This window comes from Periplaneta americana, chromosome 11 (assembly GCF_040183065.1).
Source record: "Periplaneta americana isolate PAMFEO1 chromosome 11, P.americana_PAMFEO1_priV1, whole genome shotgun sequence".
In the NCBI taxonomy this organism is placed as follows: domain Eukaryota; kingdom Metazoa; phylum Arthropoda; class Insecta; order Blattodea; family Blattidae; genus Periplaneta; species Periplaneta americana.
The window spans coordinates 21,974,621-22,000,594 of record NC_091127.1 but is presented as its reverse complement, the minus strand read 5'-3'; the positions used below and the strand labels follow the sequence as shown (position 1 = coordinate 22,000,594).

Sequence of the window (25,974 nt, the reverse complement as noted above, 5' to 3'; positions counted from 1 at the left end):
AGTTCAAATATCTTGGAGCAACAGTAACAAATACAAATGATACTCGGGAGGAAATAAAACACAGAATAAATATGGGAAATGCCTGTTATTATTCGGTTGAGAAGCTTTTATCATCTAGTCTGCTGTCAAAAAATCTGAAAGTTAGAATTTATAAAACAGTTATATTACCGGTTATTCTTTATTGTTGTGAAACTTGGACTCTCACTTTGAGAGAGGAACATAGGTTGAAGGTCTTGCAGTGTAGGCTTTCACGGCCGGAGTCTATAGATGTAGATTCATTTTCCGGGCTGAGAGGCCGTGGTCTATTGGTTGGTTTTATACCAGACGTTTCGTCTGCAACTGCGGCAGACATCTTCAGTGGAGTGGTATCCGAGGTCGCAAGACTCTTCTCGGCGTACCTGAGGCAACTGATCCTGTGGCGAAATCGAAAAAATCGAAAAATCGAAAGAGAATTGGGAGGAAAATTTAAAAGGTACGCAAAACGCGTCCTTGCAAGGGGTTCGGGGCTGTACAAAACTAAATATGTGAGCTCCAAGCCTGTTGGCCACTAGTCTCACTCCGGGTTACGCTGCTCCCCTGAAGGAGCTCTAGAAAATTTTGAAGGGGAAGCCGAAATGTTCATGCTGAGGTCATCCAAGGACAAACGAGATAAGCTGCTGTCCGCCGGAGTTTACAGGATTCGGTGTTCGTGTGGGAAGGTCTACATCGGTACTACACAGCGGAGCGTCAGGACGAGACTGACAGAACATAATAGGAATTGCCGCCTAGGACAGATCGACAAATCGGCAGTGGCAGCACATGCCTATCAAGAGGGCGATCACAACATAAGATTCAAGGACACGGACATCTTGAGCACGACGACGCACTTCTTCCCCCGTCTACATAGAGAAGCGATCGAAATATATAAACATAACAACTACTTTAATCGCAAGGAAGAAGGCGTAAAGCTAAACGAGTGTTGGTACCCAGTCCTAAACAGAACAGATAAGAAGCCGCTACAACAAACGGACGGAACCCAGAACGGGAGCAGCGAACAAAGCGGCGCGGACCGCAGCGACAACAGGCCTCGGCCCGCGAGCCGCACTATAAATACGCCCGCACTACCGAGAATCAAGGTCAATGTAGATAAATGTCAGGCCATACTCTTTTCACTAAGAGCGAGGCTCGAAGACATACCACCTCCACCCACACTTTTCGGACAAGCAATGCCGTGGATGAACCAAATTAAATACTTAGGGATCATTATGGACTCTCATCTTACGTTCCGAGATCATATCCATTCCCTTCTTCGTAAGGCCAATGGATTGATAGTTAGACACTATCCCATTCTGGCGGCCTTCACTCCTGACAACCTGGGGGTAGGACTTACCATGTATAAGGCCCTCATTCGGTCTGTAATAACCTACGCCGCACCCGCATGGGGGTTCGCGGCAGTGACCCATCTCCGGAAACTCCAAGTTATCCAGAACCAGGTGATTCGCATCATAACACATCTCCCGCGAGTCGCTTCGAGAGAGAAGTTCCACGATGAGCTAAACTTGCCAACCGTAGACGAGTTCATTGCTCGATTGGCTAGAAACCTGTATGAGGCCGCTCGTGCCAGCCCCAACCCGCTCATATCTGGCCTTGGCCGGTATGATCCTAGGTTACGGCGAAGACACCAGACAGGTCCACTAGCTATTCTCTTAAGACAGGAAAACAGGGAGGCAGGTGTCACTCCCAGATTTAGGTAGTAGATTATTAATTCATGACTTAATCTAATAAGCAACCGCTGTGAAATGGCCTGCTCTAACTCGGGCTATAAATCCATTCTATCCCTCTTACAGGTCTACGCAGTGAAGAGTCAATTGACTAGTCTCCGGATCTGACAGAAACCATCAAAAAGCCAATTGGCTAATACCATTATGATGGTTAAATAACTTGAGCTAACATATCGTCCCTAATAAATCCGTTTTGCTGATCGATGGAGTTGTAATAGAGCCAATTGGCTAGTCTACATCCATCGAATCAAGTCATTTTACCTAAGAGCCAACTGGCTAGTCTCTAAAATTGAGACATCTCATCCTGCCTAAGGTTTTTCCGTGGTTTTCCTAAGGCGTTAAGACAAATGTCGGGATGAGCCCTAAAAGAAATGGGCCACGGACCTGCATTCACTTCCCCAGACATTGGTGACGGCTCAAGATTAATGATTGTTCACATCGAACTCGGGCCCTGGCAGGGTTCAATCGTCCCCTTGTACAGATCACTGGAGTCATCAACGAGCCAATTGGCTGGTCTCCTGATCTGAGAAAAATCATCAGAGAGCCAATTGGCTATTGTAAGATTAATCCCTACGCGTTCGAATCTTCAAACAGCCAAACTGGCTATCACCGTTTCGTGCCTAGACTCCTCCTCCATCGCGTCTCTCCTCCGGATCAGGTCGCTGTACTTCTGCCCCTCCTCCCCCCCGTATGTTGTAGCTAATCAGTTACGTCCATTTTCGGCTTACCCACTAGAAATTTCTAGCGCTCCTTCACTGGGGCGGCGAAACCCGAAGTGAGACAAGTGGCCAAGAGGCTTGGAGCTCACATATTCAGTTTTTCTCAGCCCCAACTCCCCCCCTTGCAAAAAGGACGTGTTTTCACGTACCTTTAAAGTTTCTCCTCCCACTTCCCCCCACTCATTCATTCAACCACAGGATTAGTTCAGATACTATAAATTGTCTATTAAATATACGAGGTCACTCAATTAGTCGCAAATTGAAAGGACAGGGACCTCTCACATTGCAGATTTAGATTTCACGGCGCTTCTTCCGACGGCCTTCACATGCTTTGTCATCGAACAACAGATGACAGCGTCTTGCCATCGTAACGGCAAACACCAGCCAACTCCTCCTCGCCCCGTTCCATGATCACTTGATCAAATCTCAGTCCCCCTCGCGTATGAGGTACCTAAGAGGTTACGTCCAATTTCGGCTTCCCCTTCAAAATTTTCTAGAGCTCCTTCCGGGGAGCAGCGTAACCCGGAGTGAGACTAGTGGCCAACAGGCTTGGAGCTCACATATTTAATTTTGTACAGCCCCGAACCCCTTGCAAGGACGCGTTTTGCGTACCTTTTAAATTTGTCCTCCCAATTCTCTTTCGATTTTTCGATTTTTTTCGAGCCACAGGATCAGTTGCCTCAAGTATGCCGAGAAGAGTCTTGCGACCTCGGATACCACTCCACTGAAGATGTCTGCCGCAGTTGCAGACGAAACGTCTGGTATAAAACCAACCAATAGACCACGGCCTCTCAGCCCGGAAAATGAATCTACATCTATAGGTTGAAGGTGTTTGAGAATGAGGTGCTTAGGAAAATGTTTGGGGCTAAGATGGATGAAGTTACAGGAGAATGGAGAAAATTACACAACACAGAACTGCACGCATTGTATTCTTCACCTGACATAATTTGGAACATTAAATCCAGACGTTTGAGATGGGCAGGGCATGTAGCACGTATGGGCGAATCCAGAAATGCATATAGTGTGTTAGTTGGGAGACCGGAGGGAAAAAGACCTTTGGGGAGGCCGAGACGTAGATGGGAGGATAATATTAAAATGGATTTGAGGGAGGTGGGATGTGATGATAGAGACTGGATTGATCTTGCTCAGGATAGGGACCAATGGCGGGCTTGTGTGAGGGCGGTAATGAACCTGCGGGTTTCTTAAAAGCCAGTAAGTAAGTATTATTATTTGCATATTTAACATTTCCGTTACAGTGTTTGTGAAATTACAGTGGAGTACTTTAAAAAAAATCTTTAATATGTTAATATGTGCTTATCTCATAGTTATCTTAGATTTAAACATTCTCATTTAATTGTTTGTAATTCAAACCAACTTCCTAGCTCTGCTTATAAATAAATAAAGATTTGTCACTATAACCTAATGTATTTTATTTTTATTTATTTTTATTTTATTAGGTTATTTTCCGACGCTTTATCAACATCTAAGGTTATTTAGCGTCTGAATGAGATGAAGATGATAATACCGGTGAAATGATTCCGGGGTCCAGCACCGAAAGTTACCCAGCATTTGCTCATATTGGGTTGAGGGAAAACCCCGGAAAAAAACCACAACCAGGTAACTTGTCCCGACCGGGAATTGAACCCGGGCCACCTGCTTTCACGGCTAGACGCGCTAACCGTTACTCCACAGGTGTGGACTAACCTAATGTATCATAAGCGCTTACTTCAATAGCATAATTGTCTAACATCAACTAGTGCTACTTTCTTTGGTAACCATATAAAATGCTTCGTACAGCCCATTTCCATTTGCAATTTGTGTGTATATTTAGAAATATATGATGAATGATCAAGAATATGTCACTGCTGCTCATTCTAAAATTATGCGGTCTGTAGAGAAAACCCAGAAACCGGAGGAAACGCGTGGAGTGACGGAATATGTACGCGTCAGAACAGCACTAAGTGGCAAATTGATCACCGTATGGATAGTGGCCTATTATAATTTTATTCCAGTCTAAGCCACGAAAGGGAAACCACAGCCTACACGGCGGTCTCTGACTTCGAACTCCCGCCACAGCGAACACAGCAATCAACTCTGTAAATTTCCCCAAGGACTTGATCCGACCAACAGACTGAGAGAGCATGGCTTGCTTGTCTTACAGATAAATTAACGGACTGCACTTCCACTGAATCGCAGCTCTGATCAGTTGTGCAACTTGGAATCGATACATGACCCGCGTAAATAAAACACCGCTGTAACCACTTCATTACGTACCAAAGACTCTTATAGACAAATTGTCTTTGTGCAAAGCGTCACAGCTACTATACTGTTTTCGCTTTAAGAAAAATCCTAATGTAAACACAAGCACTTGGCTGTCATACCCGTGATTGGCTCCCAATCGAAACACACACACGACGCAGGAAAATATAGTTCGTATTTGGAAACTATCATCTTGTATTATTTGGAAATAAAAAATTGAATTCTAGTTGATAAACACAATGAAACATACATATAACTTCACTCATATGTAAAACGCTATGTAAACGAAAAGCTACTTTTATATTTTGTTATGTACTATGAACGCGGATGAATACAAACAGTAATACCGAGGTAGTCTGTTCCTGTAACAAGCTGGCGTCACTTGAGCTCGTAGTTGTTCACGTAAGCACGTGGTACTGAAGTATGGCTTCTGCATCCTCGGTGTGTTTGGTTATTAAACCTAAGACTGGAAACCCTCTGAAAAGCGGAGAAATACAAATAGTCTTAAATGTATATAATAAGTTATGTGAGTTTTAATCACAGTAATTATAAAGTAAATGTTTCCTAAGGAAATGAATGCATAGTAATGAGTTTAGGCCTACTTGATGAGTAACGGGAAATCTTTAACATGAAATAGAATGTACAACAGTAGGCGGGAACACGTACTGAGAATCTACGGCGCCAAACAGCGGCCAATGAAGCCTCACTTCAGTGACGTGCTATTGTTTACATTAGGATTTTTCTTACAGCGAAAAGATTATACAGTCTGATCCGTTTGGGTATGGATAATATTAATTTATCATTATTAAGCTATTATAATAGTATGAGAAATTTCTTGCTGGTTATATTATGATTAAAAGATGGGAGTTTCCATATATGAAAATCAACAACGCATAATCTGAAAGAACAAATGAAAATCGTAGATAATTAAAATGGCTACTACAAATCAACAGCGGACACAATGTGTCCTTTGGTATGCTAAATTTGAGAGTGTTAAAAGAGTTCAAAGGGAATTTCGACGTAAGTATGGTGTGCGTAATGTACCTAAATGTTGTAGTATCGAACATTTGTAGAAACAGGTTCTGTGTTAAAAAAAAAAACATGCAGGAGGTCGTAGGCGAAACCCATTACGAGAAGCAGCTATCACATGGCTTGGCCCCCAAACTCTCCAGATCTAACCCCTTCTGACTTCTTCGTGTAGGGTTTTGTTAAAGACATTGTCTATTCACGGAAACCCAGGAACATTGACGATCTGAGAGTAAAAATTACTCAAGTTTTTCAACAAATCACCCCTCTTATGTTACAACGGACATGGGCTGAATTGCATCACCGTTATGAGTTGTGCAGGGTGTGCAATGGGCGTCATGTTGAGTTCTAAAGAATCTCCCATCTTTCAGTGTTGTATGCACAAAGTTTCAACAAATAAAGTTTATTATTATTAATGTTATGGAATGTAATCAATTAATCGATCAGTTTCTATTGTAAGGTTAATCGATCAAGAATCGAATAACTGAGTCGATTAAAATTAATCGGTTGTAATTAATATTAATTATTATTTTGTTAATACAAACCCATACTAAAAATGCCGACAATATTTCTCTCTCGGAAATTGCTTACTATAAAGCACAATAGTACTGTTATTTTCTAACTGTAAACCTAGTAGCGTAGGGAAAAATCTTTGCAAAAGCACTTCACAAAGAGATGGAGGTATGAGGACAGTGACCTAGTTTACCTCTATTGAAAGTTGAAACACAATGCGAAACCCTTATTAAGTTTATGGTTTTCCCGGAAAACTTCCATCTTGTTGTCAGCTCATCTTCCTATCATATGAAATACATACTTTTCTGGGATTCGTCCTCCTCATCCTTTATAAAATAGCCATGTCTACACTGTGTGCAAGTGAGCGCGTAACTACCTTCTTCTCTTTCTAAAATCTGGTAATTCGATTACAATAGGGGCCAGTCTTTTGTTTCGACCGCTGTAGTTTTGCAGTTGCAGTTACTGTACTGACTTTGTATATGAAGGTTGTGTGTTTAGTTTGATAAAGAAAAAGAAATCAGTTTTCTGTGGTTTGTGAAAAGTGTAACCTCCATTATATCATATGAGAATTTGAGAGGTAAACTCGGTGAAACGTTTGGATTTAAATTGAACGATCATGGAGAAATGTTTGACAGAAAAAAAGTTTTTTCGTGTTTAGTGATGCAAAAAACATTGTTACTGAACGTAGAGCGGCACTTAATTCGGAGCATGTGAATGCACTCACATGTTTAAAATCATGGATGAAGCAGTATTAACTAGGCGAGTCTTCATACTTGTTAAATTTAAAAGTCATATTGAGTTCAGATAAGTTTGTGAATAATAATATCAGATAATTAGTTTTTATTTTCAGTCAATCATTTATCATGTTAACATCATCTACATGTCATCATCTACAAGACATGTTAATGTTAACATGATAAGTGATTGACTGAAAATAAAAACTAATTATCTGATATTATTATTCATACTTGGTATTAATTATGTCTGTCTCAAAATTTCCCGGAGAAATTGACACAATAAATTATAAGCCCAATAATAAATATGTTACTAAGTAATTAAAATAGTTGTTTTGTAATATAACTATAAAATATATACAGATATACAACATTTAATACTTATGCTTATCACCTAACACAAGTTAAATTTAACAATAATTATTGTATGCTACAGTATATTAAAACATTTTTTCAACTCGATCAAAACTCGATTAATCTCGATTAATCGATTAAATATTTTGATCGATCAACAGCACTAATTATTATTACTATTCTTATTATTATTACCATTAACCATATTATTATTATTATTATTATTATTATTATCTGACATTAATTCAGTCGCTAAATGATCGAAAGGAAATGATATGAAAATTAACGTATCCAAAATTAATGTAATAACCTTTTCTAGAAAAACTTCTGCACTGAAATTTAATTCTTATCTAAATAATTTACTAATTAACAGAACGGATTGCGTAAAAGATTTGGGAATACTCTTTGACAGTAAATTGTATTTTCATAGTCACGTTGATTACATTTACAATCACGCAATCAGAATGCTAGGAATAATACGGTCAATAACTTATTCTTTTTCCACGCCCGATTCTCTTTTAATTTTATACTATACATTGGTGCGATCGAAACTCGAATATGCATCTGTAGTTTGGAACTCGATTACAACTACGGACTCGGCTAAATTAGAAAATATACAAAGAAAATTTATATCCTTATGTTCATTCAGATTTCTGCCCATTAATTCCGGGTATAGTTATGAGAGAAATTGTGAATATTTTAATTGTCAAAATCTATATGCTAGACGCCATGAGCTAGATTATCTGTTCTTTTGTAAAGTCCTCAAAGGTGATATATCCTGTGACTCTTTCTTAAACAATATTACCTTACGTATTCCAACAAAAGATATGAGAGCCCACAAACTTTTCTATATTAGAAATTCGAAATTTCTTTCACCAGTCTCCAGATGCATTAAAAATGCCAACATGCATGGCTGCGAATTCGATCCCTTCAATGTATAGACTTAGTTTGCTCTTGGCAACGATTTATCATTTATGTATTCTTTTAGGCATTATACTCAATTATCATTGTCTCATAGTATTCTTAGTTATCCATTCATCTTCATTATTGTAATTGTATTTATGTGTAATAATTATTTTTGTTTTATGTGTTTGTTATATTTGTGCTGAACTGTAATTGGCCACTGGCTGTTGTACAGCACATTAAATAAATAAATAAATAAATAAATAAAATAAATAAATAAGTAGATGAATGTATTACTCGTAGATGATTCTGACTATAATATAATAGACATAAATATAAAATGTATGTTTTTATGTCTACTGTGTGAAAGCTAAATAAAATAGTTCCTTCCTGTAGTCTACATTGTTGAACCCTCTTGTCTTGTGAACTTGCATATCGAGCCACAGATGTGTGACTTAATGGGATTTTGCTGTAATTTCACAACATGTGTTGCGTGTTGCAGAACCGTGGGCAGGGACTGGACATGAACGTGCAGCCGGCCTGGATGGAGGGTATCACTGGCGTGGGTGTGGTGGTCACAATTCTGGACGATGGCCTCGAGAAGGACCATCCGGATCTCTTCAGAAACTACGTGAGTGTCATGTTATTCTGTTCCATAGCAAGTCAGCTGAAAGCAGTTAAAAGGTGGTAAAAGATCGACCGCCCAGGGGCATGAAGCTATAGGGAAATCCAAAGAATGCTACATATTGCATGCATATATAATTACATATATACATTACATATATTTATTTAGTTACATACTTACATAATTACACATTGACATAAGTGGGCTTACTTATTTACATAATTAGTTGCACACATACAGGGTGCTTAAAAAAAGTGTCGCATATTTTTACAGGCTCGTGACCAAAATATTGTACGAAATGGAAACATAAAAATTGGAGGCTTATCTTTCGAATAGGTGTAAAAATTCAAATATCTTCGAGCAACAGTAACAAATATAAATGACACTCGGGAGGAAATTAAACGCAGAATAAATATGGGAAATGCCTGTTATTATTCGGTTGAGAAGCTTTTGTCATCTAGTCTGCTGTCAAAAAATCTGAAAGTTAAAATTTATAAAACAGTTATATTGCCGGTTGTTCTGTATGGTTGTTAAACTTGGACTCTCACTTTGAAAGAGGAACAGAGATTAAGGGTGTTTGAGAATAAGGTTCTTAGGAAAATATTTGGGGCTAAGAGGGATGAAGTTACAGGAGAATGGAGAAAGTTACACAACACAGAACTGCACGCATTTTATTCTTCACCTGACATAATTAGGAACATTAAATCCAGACGTTTGAGATGGGCAGGGCATGTAGCACGTATGGGCGAACCGAGAAGTGCATATAGAGTGTTAGTTGGGAGACCGGAGGGAAAAAGACTTTTTGGGTGGCCGAGACGTAGATGGGAGAATAATATTAAAATGGATTTGAGGGAGATGGGATATGATAGAGACTGGATTAATCTTGCACAGGATAGGGACCAATGGCGGGTTTATGTGAGGGCGGCAATGAACCTTCGGGTTCCTTAAAAGCCATTTGTAAGTAAGTTAGTCTATTTTTACAGGAAGTAGCGTTGGTCGAAACTATAAAAAAAAGTTCCTATAAACATGTGTCCGGAAACAAATGTCTGTTGAGATATGGGCCATGCTGTATTGTGGCCTACAATACCCACCTGTTTGTTGCGTAGACACTACAGAAGATGTTGTACGTTGGTTACCACGCATTGTTACACATGCTTCAGCCCCTTCTTGGCAGTAAATCACGAACTCTTGCGACCACACCTGGCTGTTGTGAGATTTGTTCACATGCATTGGATACAATGCTCCTGTAAAGTTTGTACGTTGTCGATGGATGTGACATACACCAATGTCTTCAAAAATTTCCCCATAGACAGAAATCCAAAGGATTTAGGTCAGGTGATCGGGGAGGCTATGCTACTGGACTCCTCGACCAATCCATCGCCTATTAAATCTCCGGGTTAGGTATTATCGCACGAGGCTTAGAAAATGGGGTGATGTTCCGTCGTGCATAAAGAGAAAGACAACCTACACCACTGAATACTGTAAGTAATACAAACAAATTGATAGACTCCTTAGCATCGTGGACCTTTGTTTACTACTACATTCTCTGTTTAATTCTGTTGAGGGATGCTATCCACTCTCAAAACATGCACCATTTTTTTGTGTTTTTAAACGAGTGGCGGTCATAAGTCAAAATACAGCAAGACCCATATCTCAACAGACATTTGTTCCCGGATACATATGAGTAGCTTAATATCAAAGACGGACACTGACCTCAATCGAAATCTAGATAGCTGTGGTTTTTTATACAATTTTTCATGCTTTTTCCAGTTATAGTGGAACCATATGCAAACTCTAACACTACGTTTATAAAATAAATTGTGTTAAATATTACGAAGAACACTGTGAATTAAAAAATTGCCTCTAGATCAAAACTATGGAGACGACAGATGTCCGTCTTTGATATTAAACTACTCATATTTATTTATAGGATCATTTTTTTCCAGTTTGGGCCTATGATATCTCCTGTAAAAATATGCGACACTTTTTTAACATTCTGTATAGTATACATACATATATACATAGGCCTACATACATACATACATACATACATACATACATACATACATACATACACATACATACATACGTCCACACCTGTGGAGTAACGGTCAGCGCGTCTGGCCGCGAAACCAGGTGGCCCGGGTTCGAATCCCGGTCGGGGCAAGTTACCTGGTTGAGGTTTTTTCCGGGGTTTTCCCTCGACGCAATACGAGCAAATGCTGGGTAACTTTTGGTGCTGGACCCCGGACTCATTTCACCGGCATTATCACCTTCATTTCATTCAGACGCTAAATAACCTAGATGTTGATACAGCGTCGTAAAATAACCCAATAAAATAAAAAAAATAAAAATACATACATACATACATACATACATACATACATACATACATACACACGTACACAGACACGTAGTACACTCTCTCTGTTTTACATTCCTTTATGTACTTCTTATGCGATTTATTAGCGTTTAAATTCTATTATCGGCAGTAAATATAGGGTATATTTGCTGCATTTCTTCTATTTTCTGTATCATTATGTACTGGTTGTTGTTCTATCGCCGCATTAGTTATCAATCTCATTTCATCCTTCCGATCTTATATCGCGTGAGAGTCTTCACAATATTGCATTCACCAACAAGTGACAATTCTAGCAGAAGGGCTTCTGCGAGCTAGGGTCCACCTAAGTTAACCCGTGCCCAGAAAAAAAATAAAAGTATGCAGAAAACTTTATTTCAAAACATTTTCAACCAAATTCACCGATCTCAATTTATTGTTACTGTCATATGTAGCTCACATAATCACAATCAACTCTATCATTGTTCTGTGGTATGTAGTTCGATTTCCACTATGCATGGAGGCCTGCGGCGGCAGGAAGAACTACAGTTTCGGCGCTTTAAACCTAGCTGGGGACACTTGAATGAATGACGTAAAATCAAGTACCAGCCTTTGAAAGAAGAAAAAAGAAACGTTTCCTTATGCATTACTTCACAACTGCTCTTATCGCTTTGCATATATCATCTTGTTTATTTCTATCTCGTGTCTTTGTTGTGTAAATATAAAATTAATTATTTATTTCATAATAATCTATACTAATAATAAATCTGTAGCCGAAATTTTTCTGGTAATTTTCGATTTTCCAAAAATAATTGGTCCTAACATATATAATTAACCACCATGAAACCGAAAATCGCTTTTTTGAAATTTTTGTTTCTATGTCTGTCTGTCTGTCTCTCTGTATGTTTGTTACCTTTTAACGCGATAATGGCTGAACGCATTTCGATGAAAATTGGAATATAAATTAAGTTGGTTGTAACTTAGATTTCAGGCTATATGGCATTTAAAATATTTTATTTAAAAGGGGGGGTTATAAGGGGGCCTGAATTAAATAAATCGAAATATCTCGCTTATTATTGATTTTTGTGAAAAATGTTACATAACAAATGTTTCTTTAAAAATAATTTGCGATAAGTTTTATTCCTAGAAAAATTTTGATAGGACTGATATTTAATGAGATAAATGAGTTTTAAAATTAAAATAACTGCCATCTAAGGCCGTGTAATGAATTAAAAAACAAATGACTTCCTCTATAAGGGGCCTTGAACAGCAGCAATCGAAAGCTATGAAAGATAGCCTACAGAGAATGTTTCTGTGTTTGTATGAAGTAATATCGGAAGATAAATTAACCGATTTGTATAATTAATTATTATCTCACCATTGGAAAGTGTAGTTTCTCTAGATGGACATAATGCTATAATGTTATTACAGTAACTTCTGATATAATATAATATAATATAACATATAATATAATATGTAATATTATATAATATAATTTAAGTTATTTGAAGTGTTCAGAACCATAGTGGGCCAAGCGCCATTTACTGAATACGTAGTAAACAAGGGTTAAAATTAAGTTATTACCATAATTCAATGGAAACCTATAACAAGTAAAATAAAATATACACATTAAATCTAAATGATGTCAATCTTCATTAAACTATGGTTGCATGTAATAAAAATTAAGAAACATGTTAAAGGAATTGTCATTGCACCAAATGAGTGTCTCTGGACCAAAATATCGCATTTTAATTATTTGAATGCAATTTAAATTAACTAACGTATTAAACGATTTATCCTTCTATCAAACACGAATGTTCCCTGGATCAAACGTCCTATTTTAATTATGTAATTACATTATATTTATTTCTAACGGGTGCAGCAAGCGCACGGGTACGGCTAGTATTTAATATGACAGAACCTTTCCTTGATGGGCAGTAACCTATAGTCATTGACGCGGTACACAGTGGACGTTTGCGAAATGGTTGAGAACAGCCCTGGCTGTTAGTTTCTCTTTGGACAGGTTTCAATCTGTTACATTATTTAAATTGGTAGATCTTTTAAGGACATCACTGGACAGCCTCTAAATCTACATAATCTCCATTTGAAAATTGTAATAGGCTTACTGACAGTGCATTGTACCATTAAACACATACATAGGATGGGATCCTGTAACCCCAATTGAAAGCTTTGTGGGTTAGAAGAGATCACTTGGCTTGCATGTAATTATATTAATGGAATTCGTGAAGCTTTAGACGTTATTAACTGCTTGATATCATGAAACTCGGACTGAGAACCACTAAACGACATTGTGATCGACGTCATTATTATTATTATTATTATTATTATTATTATTATTATTATTATTATTATTATTATTATCATCATTATCATTATTGAATGCCAGAGAACTATTTTATCAAAAAAGAAACTGCTATAGTTATTTACTATTTTGTTATAAATAGCTACATAATTTACAGTTACTAGAAATTAAGATGACTATTACACTTTTACTACGTCACACTACTTTTGACCAATAAAACGGTACGAAAGGACGTCTTTCAACCAATCATGGCTGCTTATCGCACAATTTTATCGCGTCCCTAGCATTTGTTTAATTTTATCGCGTCCCTAGCATTTGTTTATTTTTATCACTACCCTAGCATTTGTTTGTTTGCTAACATTTCAAACTGCACTGGTCTGGACGTCAAAAACAGAAAATTACAAACCACTCCAGTCGATGCACAGCGCTTTCAAATATGACTCGCATTGGCATTCAAGAACAAGAATTAACAAAGATCAGTGGTCATATATGAAGAGCACCATTCGGAAATCCTGAATAAGTTGAGGAAAACACCATGTACATCAACGAGTTCACTTCTTTTACGCACACGTCCAATATAACATCAACTGAACCACCAACCACTAAAGCTTCAAATTTGAAAATTGTACTTTCAATAATTGTTTCTTTTAAAATTATTCATGTTTATTTTTTATTTGACCATCGTTAATTAAAACGTTTCTTGTTTATTTCATCATCCCTAATTAAAACTTTTCTAACACTTTTTTATATTATTTAATTTATGTTTGTTATAGCTTCTGCTATATGATATTGTGGATAGTCACGTATCAGAGATTGTTTAATACTAAGATTTATTGAAAATCATCTGTCAAGTGACGTTGATTACTGGGATCCGGATGATTGAAGTTGAATGCAAATGTTTTAATAAAAATGAAACTGAATCAACAAAGCCTTCTTGACTAGTAACCGTCCACAGAGTTAAATGAAGATTCCATAGTTTGCACAACTGATAACAAGAAAACATAAACATAAAACACTACTGCCATCTAGCGTAATGTTGAGATGGTACAATAATTCATTTGAAGACAGTTGTGTTTTCGTAAGCCAATTAATATATTATGCTCGATCATGCCGAAATGTAGTAATTATACACTTGGCAGTAGCCCTTTAATGCACCTCATTAAAGTACACCTATTCATTAAAGTTCAGGTGTTCAGCCAATGACAAGTCACCTTTGTACCGTTATAAAACCGCAAGTATCGATTATTCTCGGATATGCAGTCGAAAGACAATTAGGGAAAAGTCATGGAGGCTGGAAATCCAATACTGTCGCAGAAGGTTATGTTCTGTTACTATAATAATTAGCGTTAATTGTAAATAATATTGAAATAAAGTCAATTTGTTATCTCGTTTTTCAATTCTAAATCAATTTCCAGGTTATATCAAAATTAGTTCATGTTATTCTTTATCAAGCTCAATGACGTTCAGCCTCGGAAAAAATCAATACTTTCGCGTCTGCGCACATATCACAATTCAGGTCAGTTCGCACGTAACCATAACATGACTTAATTTTGAATAATTTCAAGTTAGAAATATGGTCGAGTATAAAAAGTCGTATGAAACTTGCCTATAATGGTAATTAAGACGCTCGTATGAAAATTATGAAACTTGCTTGCGCTCGTTTCATAAACAAACATAGTTGCGTCTTAATTACTATCATTATAGGCACGTTGCATAATGTACTATTATTGTATTGGAGTACTTTGTTACTTCTAATCTTTATATACTTTTTTATAACCGTGTAGTAGTCAATTAAATCCCACTCGAGTTTTGATTTTCTCTAGATAAATCTCTAGAGAGATTACTGTTGATAATCCCACGCGAACGTTTCTCAGCCAATGAACGAGCTCATTGACGCTAGAGTGAGCAATGAGAATCGAATTACACTGATAGTTAAAAGCATGCTGCTCAAAATTAATAAGTGATAGTGTTTTCCCTCTTACGTTCGTTTGTTTTATTTGTATCGTCTCTGTTTCGGTGTATCAGCAATCAAGCAATTACGTGAGATTCGCTGTCTGAATATGCAACAATAATCAATTACAATAATTGCACAATTAATTACTATAAGTAAAAATGTTTGCAATAAAATGAAACATGTTGAAAATTATAGATAAGCGATGATGAAAGAGTTTAAAATAAAGTGTTGTTATAACCACAGTCTAGTATATACAGTCACGAAGCTTCAGTTGTTGAGGATACTAGGAACAATAGACTGTGCCTGTTATGAGGCGATAGTAGCGATCCTAGTAGTTAGCAACTATCTATGAATGCATATTCCCTATGTATTGAGCTTCGTGACTGTATATACTATACTCTGTTATAACCCTGTGTTATAACCAGACATCGGATTCTAGGGCAAATGCCTATTTTGTTTCTTTAGGAGAAAAGTAAAAATAATTATTAATATTTGTGTTTCATGGAAATTGAAAGGTATTCAAAGAGTTTTATAGTGCCCTAAAATGCCCTAAAACGGTTATTAGAGCCTAATTTGTTAATATTCGCCTAAAAATGCCTAACTCACTGTAAAGTTTCGCATTTTACTCTTACTTTTTATAATTTATACATGCATTCACTGCGAAATTTAAGGCATTTAAAAAGTGGAAAGTTTGCTTCACACCGGCCATGAAACCATTGATAAAGGAAACAAAATGTTTTGAATCTCACGACACTCGCAATAGATTTCACCGAATTTAACATGTTTGGAGGCATAAATGCCGACAAAGAACCAACCTTAGTTTTGAAGCAGGCAACAATCACAACATGTGCTGCTACCGATTCAGAGATATACTATACTATAAAAATGACTGTTTTCGGTCTGAAACCGATTAGCTGTACTGCCCTTCAGAGTGTCATGAAATCACAATTTTTGGAGGAAGAGTGTTTTTGAAATATTTATGAAAAGTCGTAAAACTGCGAATTAGTAGGGTAAACCGTTACAAAATATTTAAAAGAATGGCCCTCCTAGTGTTAACACTACCAGGAAATGCAACAATAAGTGGAACTTTGTATTTTTGTCCAATTGAATCTCAATAACAACGGTTCATTTGAATGCTCGTTAACAGTTGCTCTTTCCCTCACCTTATTTGTGTTGAGAAGTTTTGAGCGGTAGGGCGTTTTCCTGTGAAGTTTAACGCGATAATACCGAAAAATATAAGTGCAAAATCTACATTGATCCGGCAATGGCTAACAGAATATTCAGAATTCACTTATGATGGAAAAAATAATATTCTGCAAGATTTGTAGCAAACAGGTATGTAACAATAGTTGAAATATATAAATTCTATTAATTTTAATGAGTAGGCCTATAATATTTATACATTGACTGAGCTATCCTGAGGTATAATTCTTTTTAAGACCACTACACTTTAACCTTTTAAATTCCGATAGTTAAAGTATTTGCAGGTCATTAAAATTTTGATTGTTCGAACCCACTAACTTTGTGATAGAAATACGGCAATACAACAATTAGGATTAGGTGTAAATGTTCCAGTAAGTATTGATGTTTCTATTGTACCTAATTTAAAATTTGCGCCTCTCACATCAGTTTCGGTTGAAAGAAGCTTTTCTTCTTTCAAAATGATTCTCAGTGACAAAAGGCAAAGGTTAACTGTGGAGAATTTAGAAAAAATTCTGGTGGTGTACTGTGCAGATAATTATAATAAAGTCTGAGCATGGAACTGAATTTCAATAACTTAAAATGAGTAATCTTGATATCAATAATCATTATTTCATTCGTTTCAATATATTAAATTTGTGCAGCTCTGTTTATAAATATAGTATTCTTTTTTAATGTTTAAACATACTTTTTTGTGCGTATTTTAGTGTATAACTAAAAATTTCAGTGAAAGAAATAAGTATGATACCTTGATATGCCTAAAATGCCTATTTTCATTAAAATAGAGCCTAATTTTACAAATTTTGAGCTTATTTTAGGCGCCTAAAACTGCAATTTTTAGTGCCTAAAAATCCGATGTCTAGTTATAACCTCAGATGTTCAGTTGTTTTTATTCCAAGGAGTCTTTTATTGTTATCGCCTCTATCTTCGTCTCTTATCGTCTCTGTCTCTGTTCTAATTTTTCTGTCCTTGTAGATCGAGTATAGGCATTACACGTCAAAAATTCACATTGTGAATCAAAATATATCAAGTTTTTGTTAATTTTCAAGAGTTACACGAAAACCTCAAATTTTTTATAAAGTATTTGTTGTTGAAAGGAGAAGAACATGCATTAAGCAGATCGCGTCTATCGCCATAGCAACAAACTCCAGACAGAGTTTCTCGAAGATGGAGTTTGTTTTTAATCCGACCTAGAAAACTCTGGACCAGGTTGTGTTTGTCGATGTTTTCTAAAGAACGCATTGTGTGTTTGAAATCCCCTTTTGCTGGCCTAATCCGCAAATTGTTCTGTATAAAAAATTCTAGGATTCTTCCCCAGACCAGATGTCCTTTCCGAGACTTCTTCGATTTCTTCCTTTCTTCCTTTGTTGAGATTCGTCTTGCAGATACTTTCCATTCTGTAAAAGAATACGGGGCATTATTCCATTGCCTCCTGCTCGCTCTGCCATCGAAATATTGTCATTTCAAGACTTCTTTAATCAAATTCTACTGAATCAGTTTTTCCTCTCACAGATCCGAGTACGTTTCTGCAGTGAAAGGAGAATAAGAGGTCGCAATTGTCGTTGCCTCGCAGTTCACTGCAAATTGAGTTACAAGATGTCTTCTTTATTTACATAAAAGTGACTAAATAGTAATCGTATTTGCCTAGTACGCCTTAAAAGATCATCGTAGTACGAAATTCTCTATATAAATTGCTATAATCAGGAAGTTTATAATACTATATCCTACTTTAAAAATTAGATTACTATATATCGTGTGATACAGAAGTCAGTTGACAAATAGGAAACATTACTCTAATTTGAGATACATTGTATACAGTATGTTCACTACCGCAGATATTCAAAATGTGCTCCATTCACCTGAAGACAGTGCCTCACTCGATCCTGACATTCTTCTGTCACACTTAGGCCCAGTTGTATAAAGCTCTCTGACTAAAGATCAACTTTGATCGAAGATCGGAAAGTGAACCGAGTTCAGACACTTTTTCTATTGTATGAAACTTTTCCACGATCAAATTACCTTGGTTCAATTGCAATCTAAGTTCATGTGAAAAGGATTTGGCAACATCGCATAAACAGGTGAAGTATGTGATGCGCGGGCCATGTTGTACAGGTTTGCTCAGTGTTGCCAATGTAGCGACTTTAACTCTTTTTCAACGACAATTTCTTGTAAATTTTATGTTGCTTAAATAGGGATTTAGCGACCTTTTTAACACCCAATAGTGACAAAATTTAATCTTTCTTTGTTAATAATGAGAAATTTAGCTACTTTCCAACTACTTTTTGTCGACTTTCCGTACACTCTGTTGGAGACACTGGTTTGTTTTGTGCATTGTAAATAATGGCGGACAATAACAAGAAGGTTGCCCGTTCTCCAAATTATCATCATGTTATGGTGTTTGATAGGCTACTGCTAAACATAATAAAGCTTTATAAAACGACAATTTTCGTTTAGTAATACAGTTAATTGAAAATTTATGAATGTACCTATCATATCCATTAATAATTAATGATTGTTATAAACATAATATAATTATAGGTCATGTTATTTCATACTGCTGAACACGATAGAGCCTTATAAAATATAAGAATCTTTGTGTATTAAGGCAAGAAATTGAAAAAAAATATATATATATAAATGTACCTACCATATCTATTAATATTAATAATAATAATGGATATTTTATTTGCACAATCTGCCACTCGTATATTTCAAACAGAAAAGAAATAACTGAACTTGGATCATCTAACTTAATCGGAGAAATTTCTTCAGTCAAAGTTGACTTTAGTTTAAGACAAATTAATCTGAGATTAGACTTTATACAACACAAAATTCCAGGTTCAGCTAGAACGAGGATCAATTTAACTTCTGATCCAAGATTAAATGGTTTATACAGTCGGCCCTTAGGGTAATAAATATTGAATAAGAGGGGTGAGAGAGGACATCCTTGTTGACACCGGTAAAAATTTCCAAACAATCACAACTATGAAATTGAATGTTTATTTCTAAGGAAACTGTGAAATTAATTTTTTATTTCACATTAAACACTTGAATAGTAAGCATTCCAGTCAAAGAAAGAAGCCTTCTTTTGCCTCTAAAGCAGTTGAATAATTACCTGTTTTATACATATTTATACATAAGGTAATGAAATAAATACACCGTGTCCATAAATTATCTTTACAACTTCATATGTAAAGAACTGAATAATGAAACGAGGTATCTTAGTTCTGTTTTTTTTTTATGTGAAAGAGAATCTCTCAAAGTTTTGTTTTTCCCACCTCAATGCACTTCTATGTATGCTCCCCTTGTCGCCCTTAGGATATCAAGGCGATAATCGATTTCCTGCCATGTCCACAGTAATTGATGCGATGGCATCTTGAATTCTTTGTCGTAGGACTTCAATATTGGGAACTGACGTCTGGTACGCAATATCTTTTGCATAACTCCACACAAAGAAATCCAAGGGGGTTATGACGGGTGATCGTGGTGGCCAAGAGAGTGTGCCATCCCTCCCAATCCATCCTGTCGGATTTGGGAGTGTGAAAAGCCTCGCGAGATTTGAGATATCGATCGCCATAGTCCAAAGTTTAATGTGTGGTGCGGAATTCTGCACAATAAAATCATTGGTCCCGTTTTCTTCGCTGAGTCCACACCTGTGGAGTAACGGACAGCGTGTCTGGCCGCGAAACCAGGTGGCCCGGGTTCGAATCCCGGTCGGGGCACGTTACCTGGTTGAGGTTTTTTTCCGGGGTTTTCCCACAACCCAATACGAGCAAATGCTAGGTAACTTTCGGTGCTGGACCCCGGACTCATTTCACCGGCATTGTCACCTTCATATCATTCAGACGCTAAATAACCTAGATGTTGATACAGCGTCGTAAAATAACCCAATAAAATAAATAAATTCTTCGCTGAAGAGACTGTTAACACCAATACTTACGTGGCTATGCTAGAGGAATTTGTTTTCCCGCAACTAGAGCATCTCTAACCAGGTAGCTTTTTCCAACAGGATGGTGCACCACCTCACTGAGCTCTGGAGGTACGCACACCCTTAGATAACCATTTTCCTAGGCGATGGATTGGCAGGGATGGCCCATTCCCTTAGCCACAGCGATCACCCGACATCAGACGTCAGTTCCCAATATTCAAGTCCTACGACAAAGAATTCAAGACGCCATCGCATCAGTTACTGTGGACATGGCAGGAAATCGATTAGCGCCTTGATAACCTAAAGGTGACAAGGGGGCACACATAGAAATGCATTGACGTGGCAAAAACAAAACTTTGAGAGATTCTCTTTCACATGAAAAAAACAGAACTGAGATACCTCGTTTCATTATTTAGCTATTTACATCTGAAGTTGTGTAGATAATTTATGGACACGGTGTACATTACAATGCTAAAGAAAGTACATACTGCATTTTATTATTTCAATTGAAGTATAGAAGTTTAGAGAAATTATTGGAGTTTTTTTTTATTTATTCATTAAAGACATCAGCTCAAAGAATTTGAGAGACCACAAGGGCCCTGAATACAATAAACATGTACAGTATAATGTGATTTAAAATATTAAAGAAAAAAGAATGTTAATTGTTGAAGGCAAATAATATAAGTGGATTAATTGAAATAGAGATGATGATGTAATATTTGAAAAGAATCCTTGATAATATTGTAAATTTATTTCAACTCAACAATAGGATTTTAGTCTTCCAACAATAATTCCTTTCTACAATTCACCTTAAACGCTCTCGTCAACAATAGGATTTTCACTCAAAACCGTATTCGTTATAGCACTCCACTGACGGCAATGACAATTTACTTGGACTATTACGAACAACAATGAACTGTTAATCTTAACTAATATTTACAAAGCACTATTTACAAATCAGAACTATCAGTTCTCAGTTCACAGTTCTTCTAGCTCAGTCACTCGAGTTCACAGTATCTCGAACCACAGACCTTCAGAGACAGTCCACTGTACTCGAACTCAGGTCCCTCCAACTGCGGTCCACTGCACTCGAACTCAGGTCCCTCCAACTGCGGTCCACTGCACTCGAACTCAGGCCTTCGGATGCTGACACAGTTGCGGACGCACACTCGAGTCGAACTCCGGTACACAAGACTGGCTTGCTCTGTTCACTGGCTTACTGACTGAACTAATCATGAATGACACACACACTCCTTCGCGTCCGTAATTTATAACCACAGCAACGTAACCGAGAAACTTCGAATTCCCGATTTTTCCACTTCGACGGACTTCTCGAAGAGTCGGGAGGGTCCTTCCCCCCCATCACTCCGCACGCAGCAGTTGCGCGCGCACACTCCCTCGCCGCGTAGGCCCTTTCCCCTCTCTTCTCTCCGTCCCTCAGTGCTCCGTGGAGCCCGCGCGATCTTCTCTCTTGCGGGACGCTGGTCGTGAGTTCGAATCTCACGTCGCTGTCACAATATTTATAAGAATAGACATTACATAATCAAAAGGAATGTGAAGTTCCTAAAGATAATTCCACGTGAATTTTGTAATTGAACCTCTACTGCCAAACAGCAAACCAATGACAGACCATTGTTTAAGAGGGACGTTGTACAGGGACATCATTTTATTTTTACTTCAATTTTTATTGTACCTGAGTTTTTTAATGTACTTCACTCCCACCCTTTCTACTAATGAAGTTTAATCGTCCTCCACACAGATCCAAGACCGCATATACTGTCATAGTAGCCTTACGGTCATAGTAAACAGTACGTTCCAAAAATATGTTCGCGTTTTCCAGTGACGAAAGAGCTTTCAATATTGCATCATTTTCCATTTGCTTACGTCGCATCCCGGTTTCCCCCACCTGCTTCTATTCGCCTCTCTGTAAATGCTAGTGGCTGGGCTGTCTTAGCTCTTTTCTGGGAACATTAATTTCTGTTAGGAATTGGACGTCTACGTAATATTATACCCATACAATTGTTTAAAAGAAAACTTAAATAAAAGGGCCTAGTTAAGTAATTAACTGTCACGTGATTTCCTCCCTTTCTACGACGCTGCGACGTAACCACTTGGACGGACAGTAGATAGCATGTCTGAGTAATTTTATCTTTTCGGATCGGGCAGAAGTGAAGATTGAATTTACAGTACGTAAGGTCTCTTTTATAGAGTAGGTACAGAATTATTTCAACATGAGTTACTGATACGAAGTACGAACCTGGTAATTGGAATTGCGTACAATAGTCTATAATGCGATAATATGCACCAAAGAACTGAAGCCTGTATCGAAATGAACGGCCACACATTTTAAAAAATGTGTTTAAATATCCATATTATGATTATTTTTCAATTTAACTTCATTCTCTATAGTGTACGCTAATGTGCAGTAGACAGTATAATATGCACTGCATAATGAATACGTCCGCATGGAAAGCTCAGTTCGTAAATAAAAACACTTATTGTTAATACTGTACTGTATTTTGATTAAACAAAAACCTAATGAAAACTATGAAACTCAAAATCGCGATATTTTCTAGTTTACGTAAATGGATTAACTACTTTTCTTCCCTCCTATACCAAATAAAGTGATTTATTTGTATATTACGCCAGTATCATCGAACTCCAGTCGTGGAAGGAGGTAGCAAACTGTGTTTCCGGTTCTTAATCGTTGATTCAAAGGTATAGCCAGGTTAATATTAGAAATGTTAGTAAAAATAAAATGATGTCCCTGTACTTTTGAGAAAGGTACCAATTAAAGACTTTAAATCAGTCTGACGTATACAAATTAAGCTAACAATTACGCCACCAACTAAACTAATAGAAACCCAAATATAATTAAATACAGAAAAATTAATTTAAATCACAAATACACGCAACAAACCATATTCTCCCAACTTTAATAATACGCACACAAGGTTCATATATATTCGTAGATTTCTTCTCAATATCAACTTCGGTGGCCTGATTTAGGTTCCTTTACATCTCCTGTCCATTTGATTACTTTAATTCGTACAAAGAGACATTAAAACTGAACAGTGCAAGTGTTCTAGGGACGAATTTGATTTAAAATTATATTAATTCTCCGAAATTTATAACTGTGTTTTCATGAAACAAAGAAGTTTTATAACAGAGTATCTGCCGTAGCATTTTAGCAAGTAAAGTTTCAAGTGTGTGAATATTCAGCAAATTTAAGAGCTCTGTGTGCATTTAGAAATTTAGTAACTGCTCGTTTCTCCCACGGTAAGCTTATTTTTACTATATTTTACTACCGTTTGCCATAAGATATCGATTCTCGTAACCGTAACTTTGCGATATTACACCAGGGTACGCTACATATGGACCAGTGGAGTAAAATTACGATCTCTTCGCTTAAAAAAAAAAAGACGAGACGTTTAAAATATCACGTCTTTATTGCACTCATTACTGGTTGTAGTCGTGTGTAGTTGAAATACGTATGGGCTATTCCATCTCAAATCGACCGAAATATAGAGAAAATTGATCTTGCAATTTTTAAATACAGTGAAACTTTTGCCGTCCGTAGACAACTGTGATATAATGCTTTGTGCAAAGTTTGAGGCATCAAAACTTAATAGTGTTTAAATTAATAATATTTAAATTTATCGTATTTTCATAAAATTAGCAACTTTAAACTGTTGTGGCTCCGAGACCCTTTCACCCAATGATCAAAATCATGGTTTATTTTGATGCTGAGAAGTTAAAGTTTATACTGACATGTAAACAGTTTTTCTTACTTTTTACGGAAATGGAGAAATTTAGATTTTTCTTCATTAAGACGTCTTTGGCCACGAAAAAGTATTTTTAAATATATGGTTAGATTCCGCATTGAAAGTACAAATAAACACATATTTTTTACTGGTAAAATTCAAATATCTTGGAGCAACAGTAACAAATATAAATGACACTCGGGAGGAAATTAAACGCAGAATAAATATGGGAAATACGTGTTATTATTCGGTTGAGAAGCTCTTATCATCCAGTCTGCTGTCCAAAAATCTGAAAGTTAGAATTTATAAAACAGTTATATTACCGGTTCTTCTGTATGGTTGTGAAACTTGGACTCTCACTCTGAGAGAGGAACATAGGTTCAGAGTGTTTGAGAATAAGGTGCTTAGGAAAATATTTGGGGCTAAGCGGGATGAAGTTACAGGAGAATGGAGAAAGTTGCACAACACAGAACTGCACGCATTGTATTCTTCACCTGACATAATTAGGAACATTAAATCCAGACGTTTGAGATGGGCAGGGCATGTAGCACGTATGGGCGAATCCAGAAATGCATATAGAGTGTTAGTTGGGAGACCGGAGGGAAAAAGACCTTTAGGGAGGCCGAAACGTAGATGGGAGGATAATATTAAAATGGATTTGAGGGAGGTGGGGTATGATGATAGAGAATGGATTAATCTTGCACAGGATAGGGACCACTGGCGGGCTTATGTGAGGGCGGCAATGAACCTTCGGGTTCCTTAAAAGCCATTTGTAAGTAAGTAAGTACGTTGATAAGAAAGTATTGAAAATATCAAATAAAGAAAATAAATAGTACGCGCGTGAACTAACCAGCTGACTGTGAGACGGAAGCTAGCAAGGCCAGGAGACAAACACGTTATGTTTCGTCTAGTAGCTCATAGCTGGGCTAGCTTTATCACAAGTTTTCATAAACACAGGAGTAAAATGACGCCCAACGCTCGCTTATCTTCAGCTGTCGGCCAGTGCGTGCAGCACTGCGCCGTTCAAGTCCAGGCGTGTGAAAATAATCTATTTAATATCATCGAAACTTATTGCTATACCACTAAGCAAACAATGCCGAATCCCTCTTAATAATGCAAGATTTTTTCTTTATATTTTTTTACATTTTTACAAATGGGCAAAAAGCCTAAAAGTAAGTAAAATCAGATTATCTGTCTCTCTGTGTGCAATAAAAATAAGGATTACTTCTTAACATAACCTACCAAATGTCAGCTTCAAAATGAGCTCCCGTTCAATGTTCTGCAGTAAATGGTTCAAGAGTTCTGAGCGCTGAAATTTGTCGCTCAACAATACGAAAACCGTTTGACTTTCGATAGTATATTTTTGAAAATGCACTCTCCTCAGCACCTTGTATAAATTGGGAAAAAATTAGAGTATAAAAAATGCGAGGTTTATTACTGGTCGATTTCATATGGAATAGCCCGTATATTTGTAGGTTTTGGTGTATATACCTTAAATTTCTGTAATTAAGTCTGTAACCGCCGGGGAAAATAAATAGTACGCGCGTGAACTAACCAGCTGACTGTGAGACGGG

The 25,974-nt window shown here is 37.0% G+C and overlaps 1 protein-coding gene across 1 annotated transcript in view; it reads left to right on the top strand.

The window, feature by feature from the left end:
• LOC138708875 (furin-like protease 1) overlaps nucleotides 1-25,974 on the top strand; it is a 224,089-nt gene that overhangs the window by 88,989 nt on the left and 109,126 nt on the right. The window contains exon 3 of the mRNA XM_069839148.1: nucleotides 8,771-8,899. Within this exon, the coding sequence (XP_069695249.1) occupies nucleotides 8,771-8,899 (129 nt within the window). The remainder of the gene's footprint in view (nucleotides 1-8,770; nucleotides 8,900-25,974) is intronic.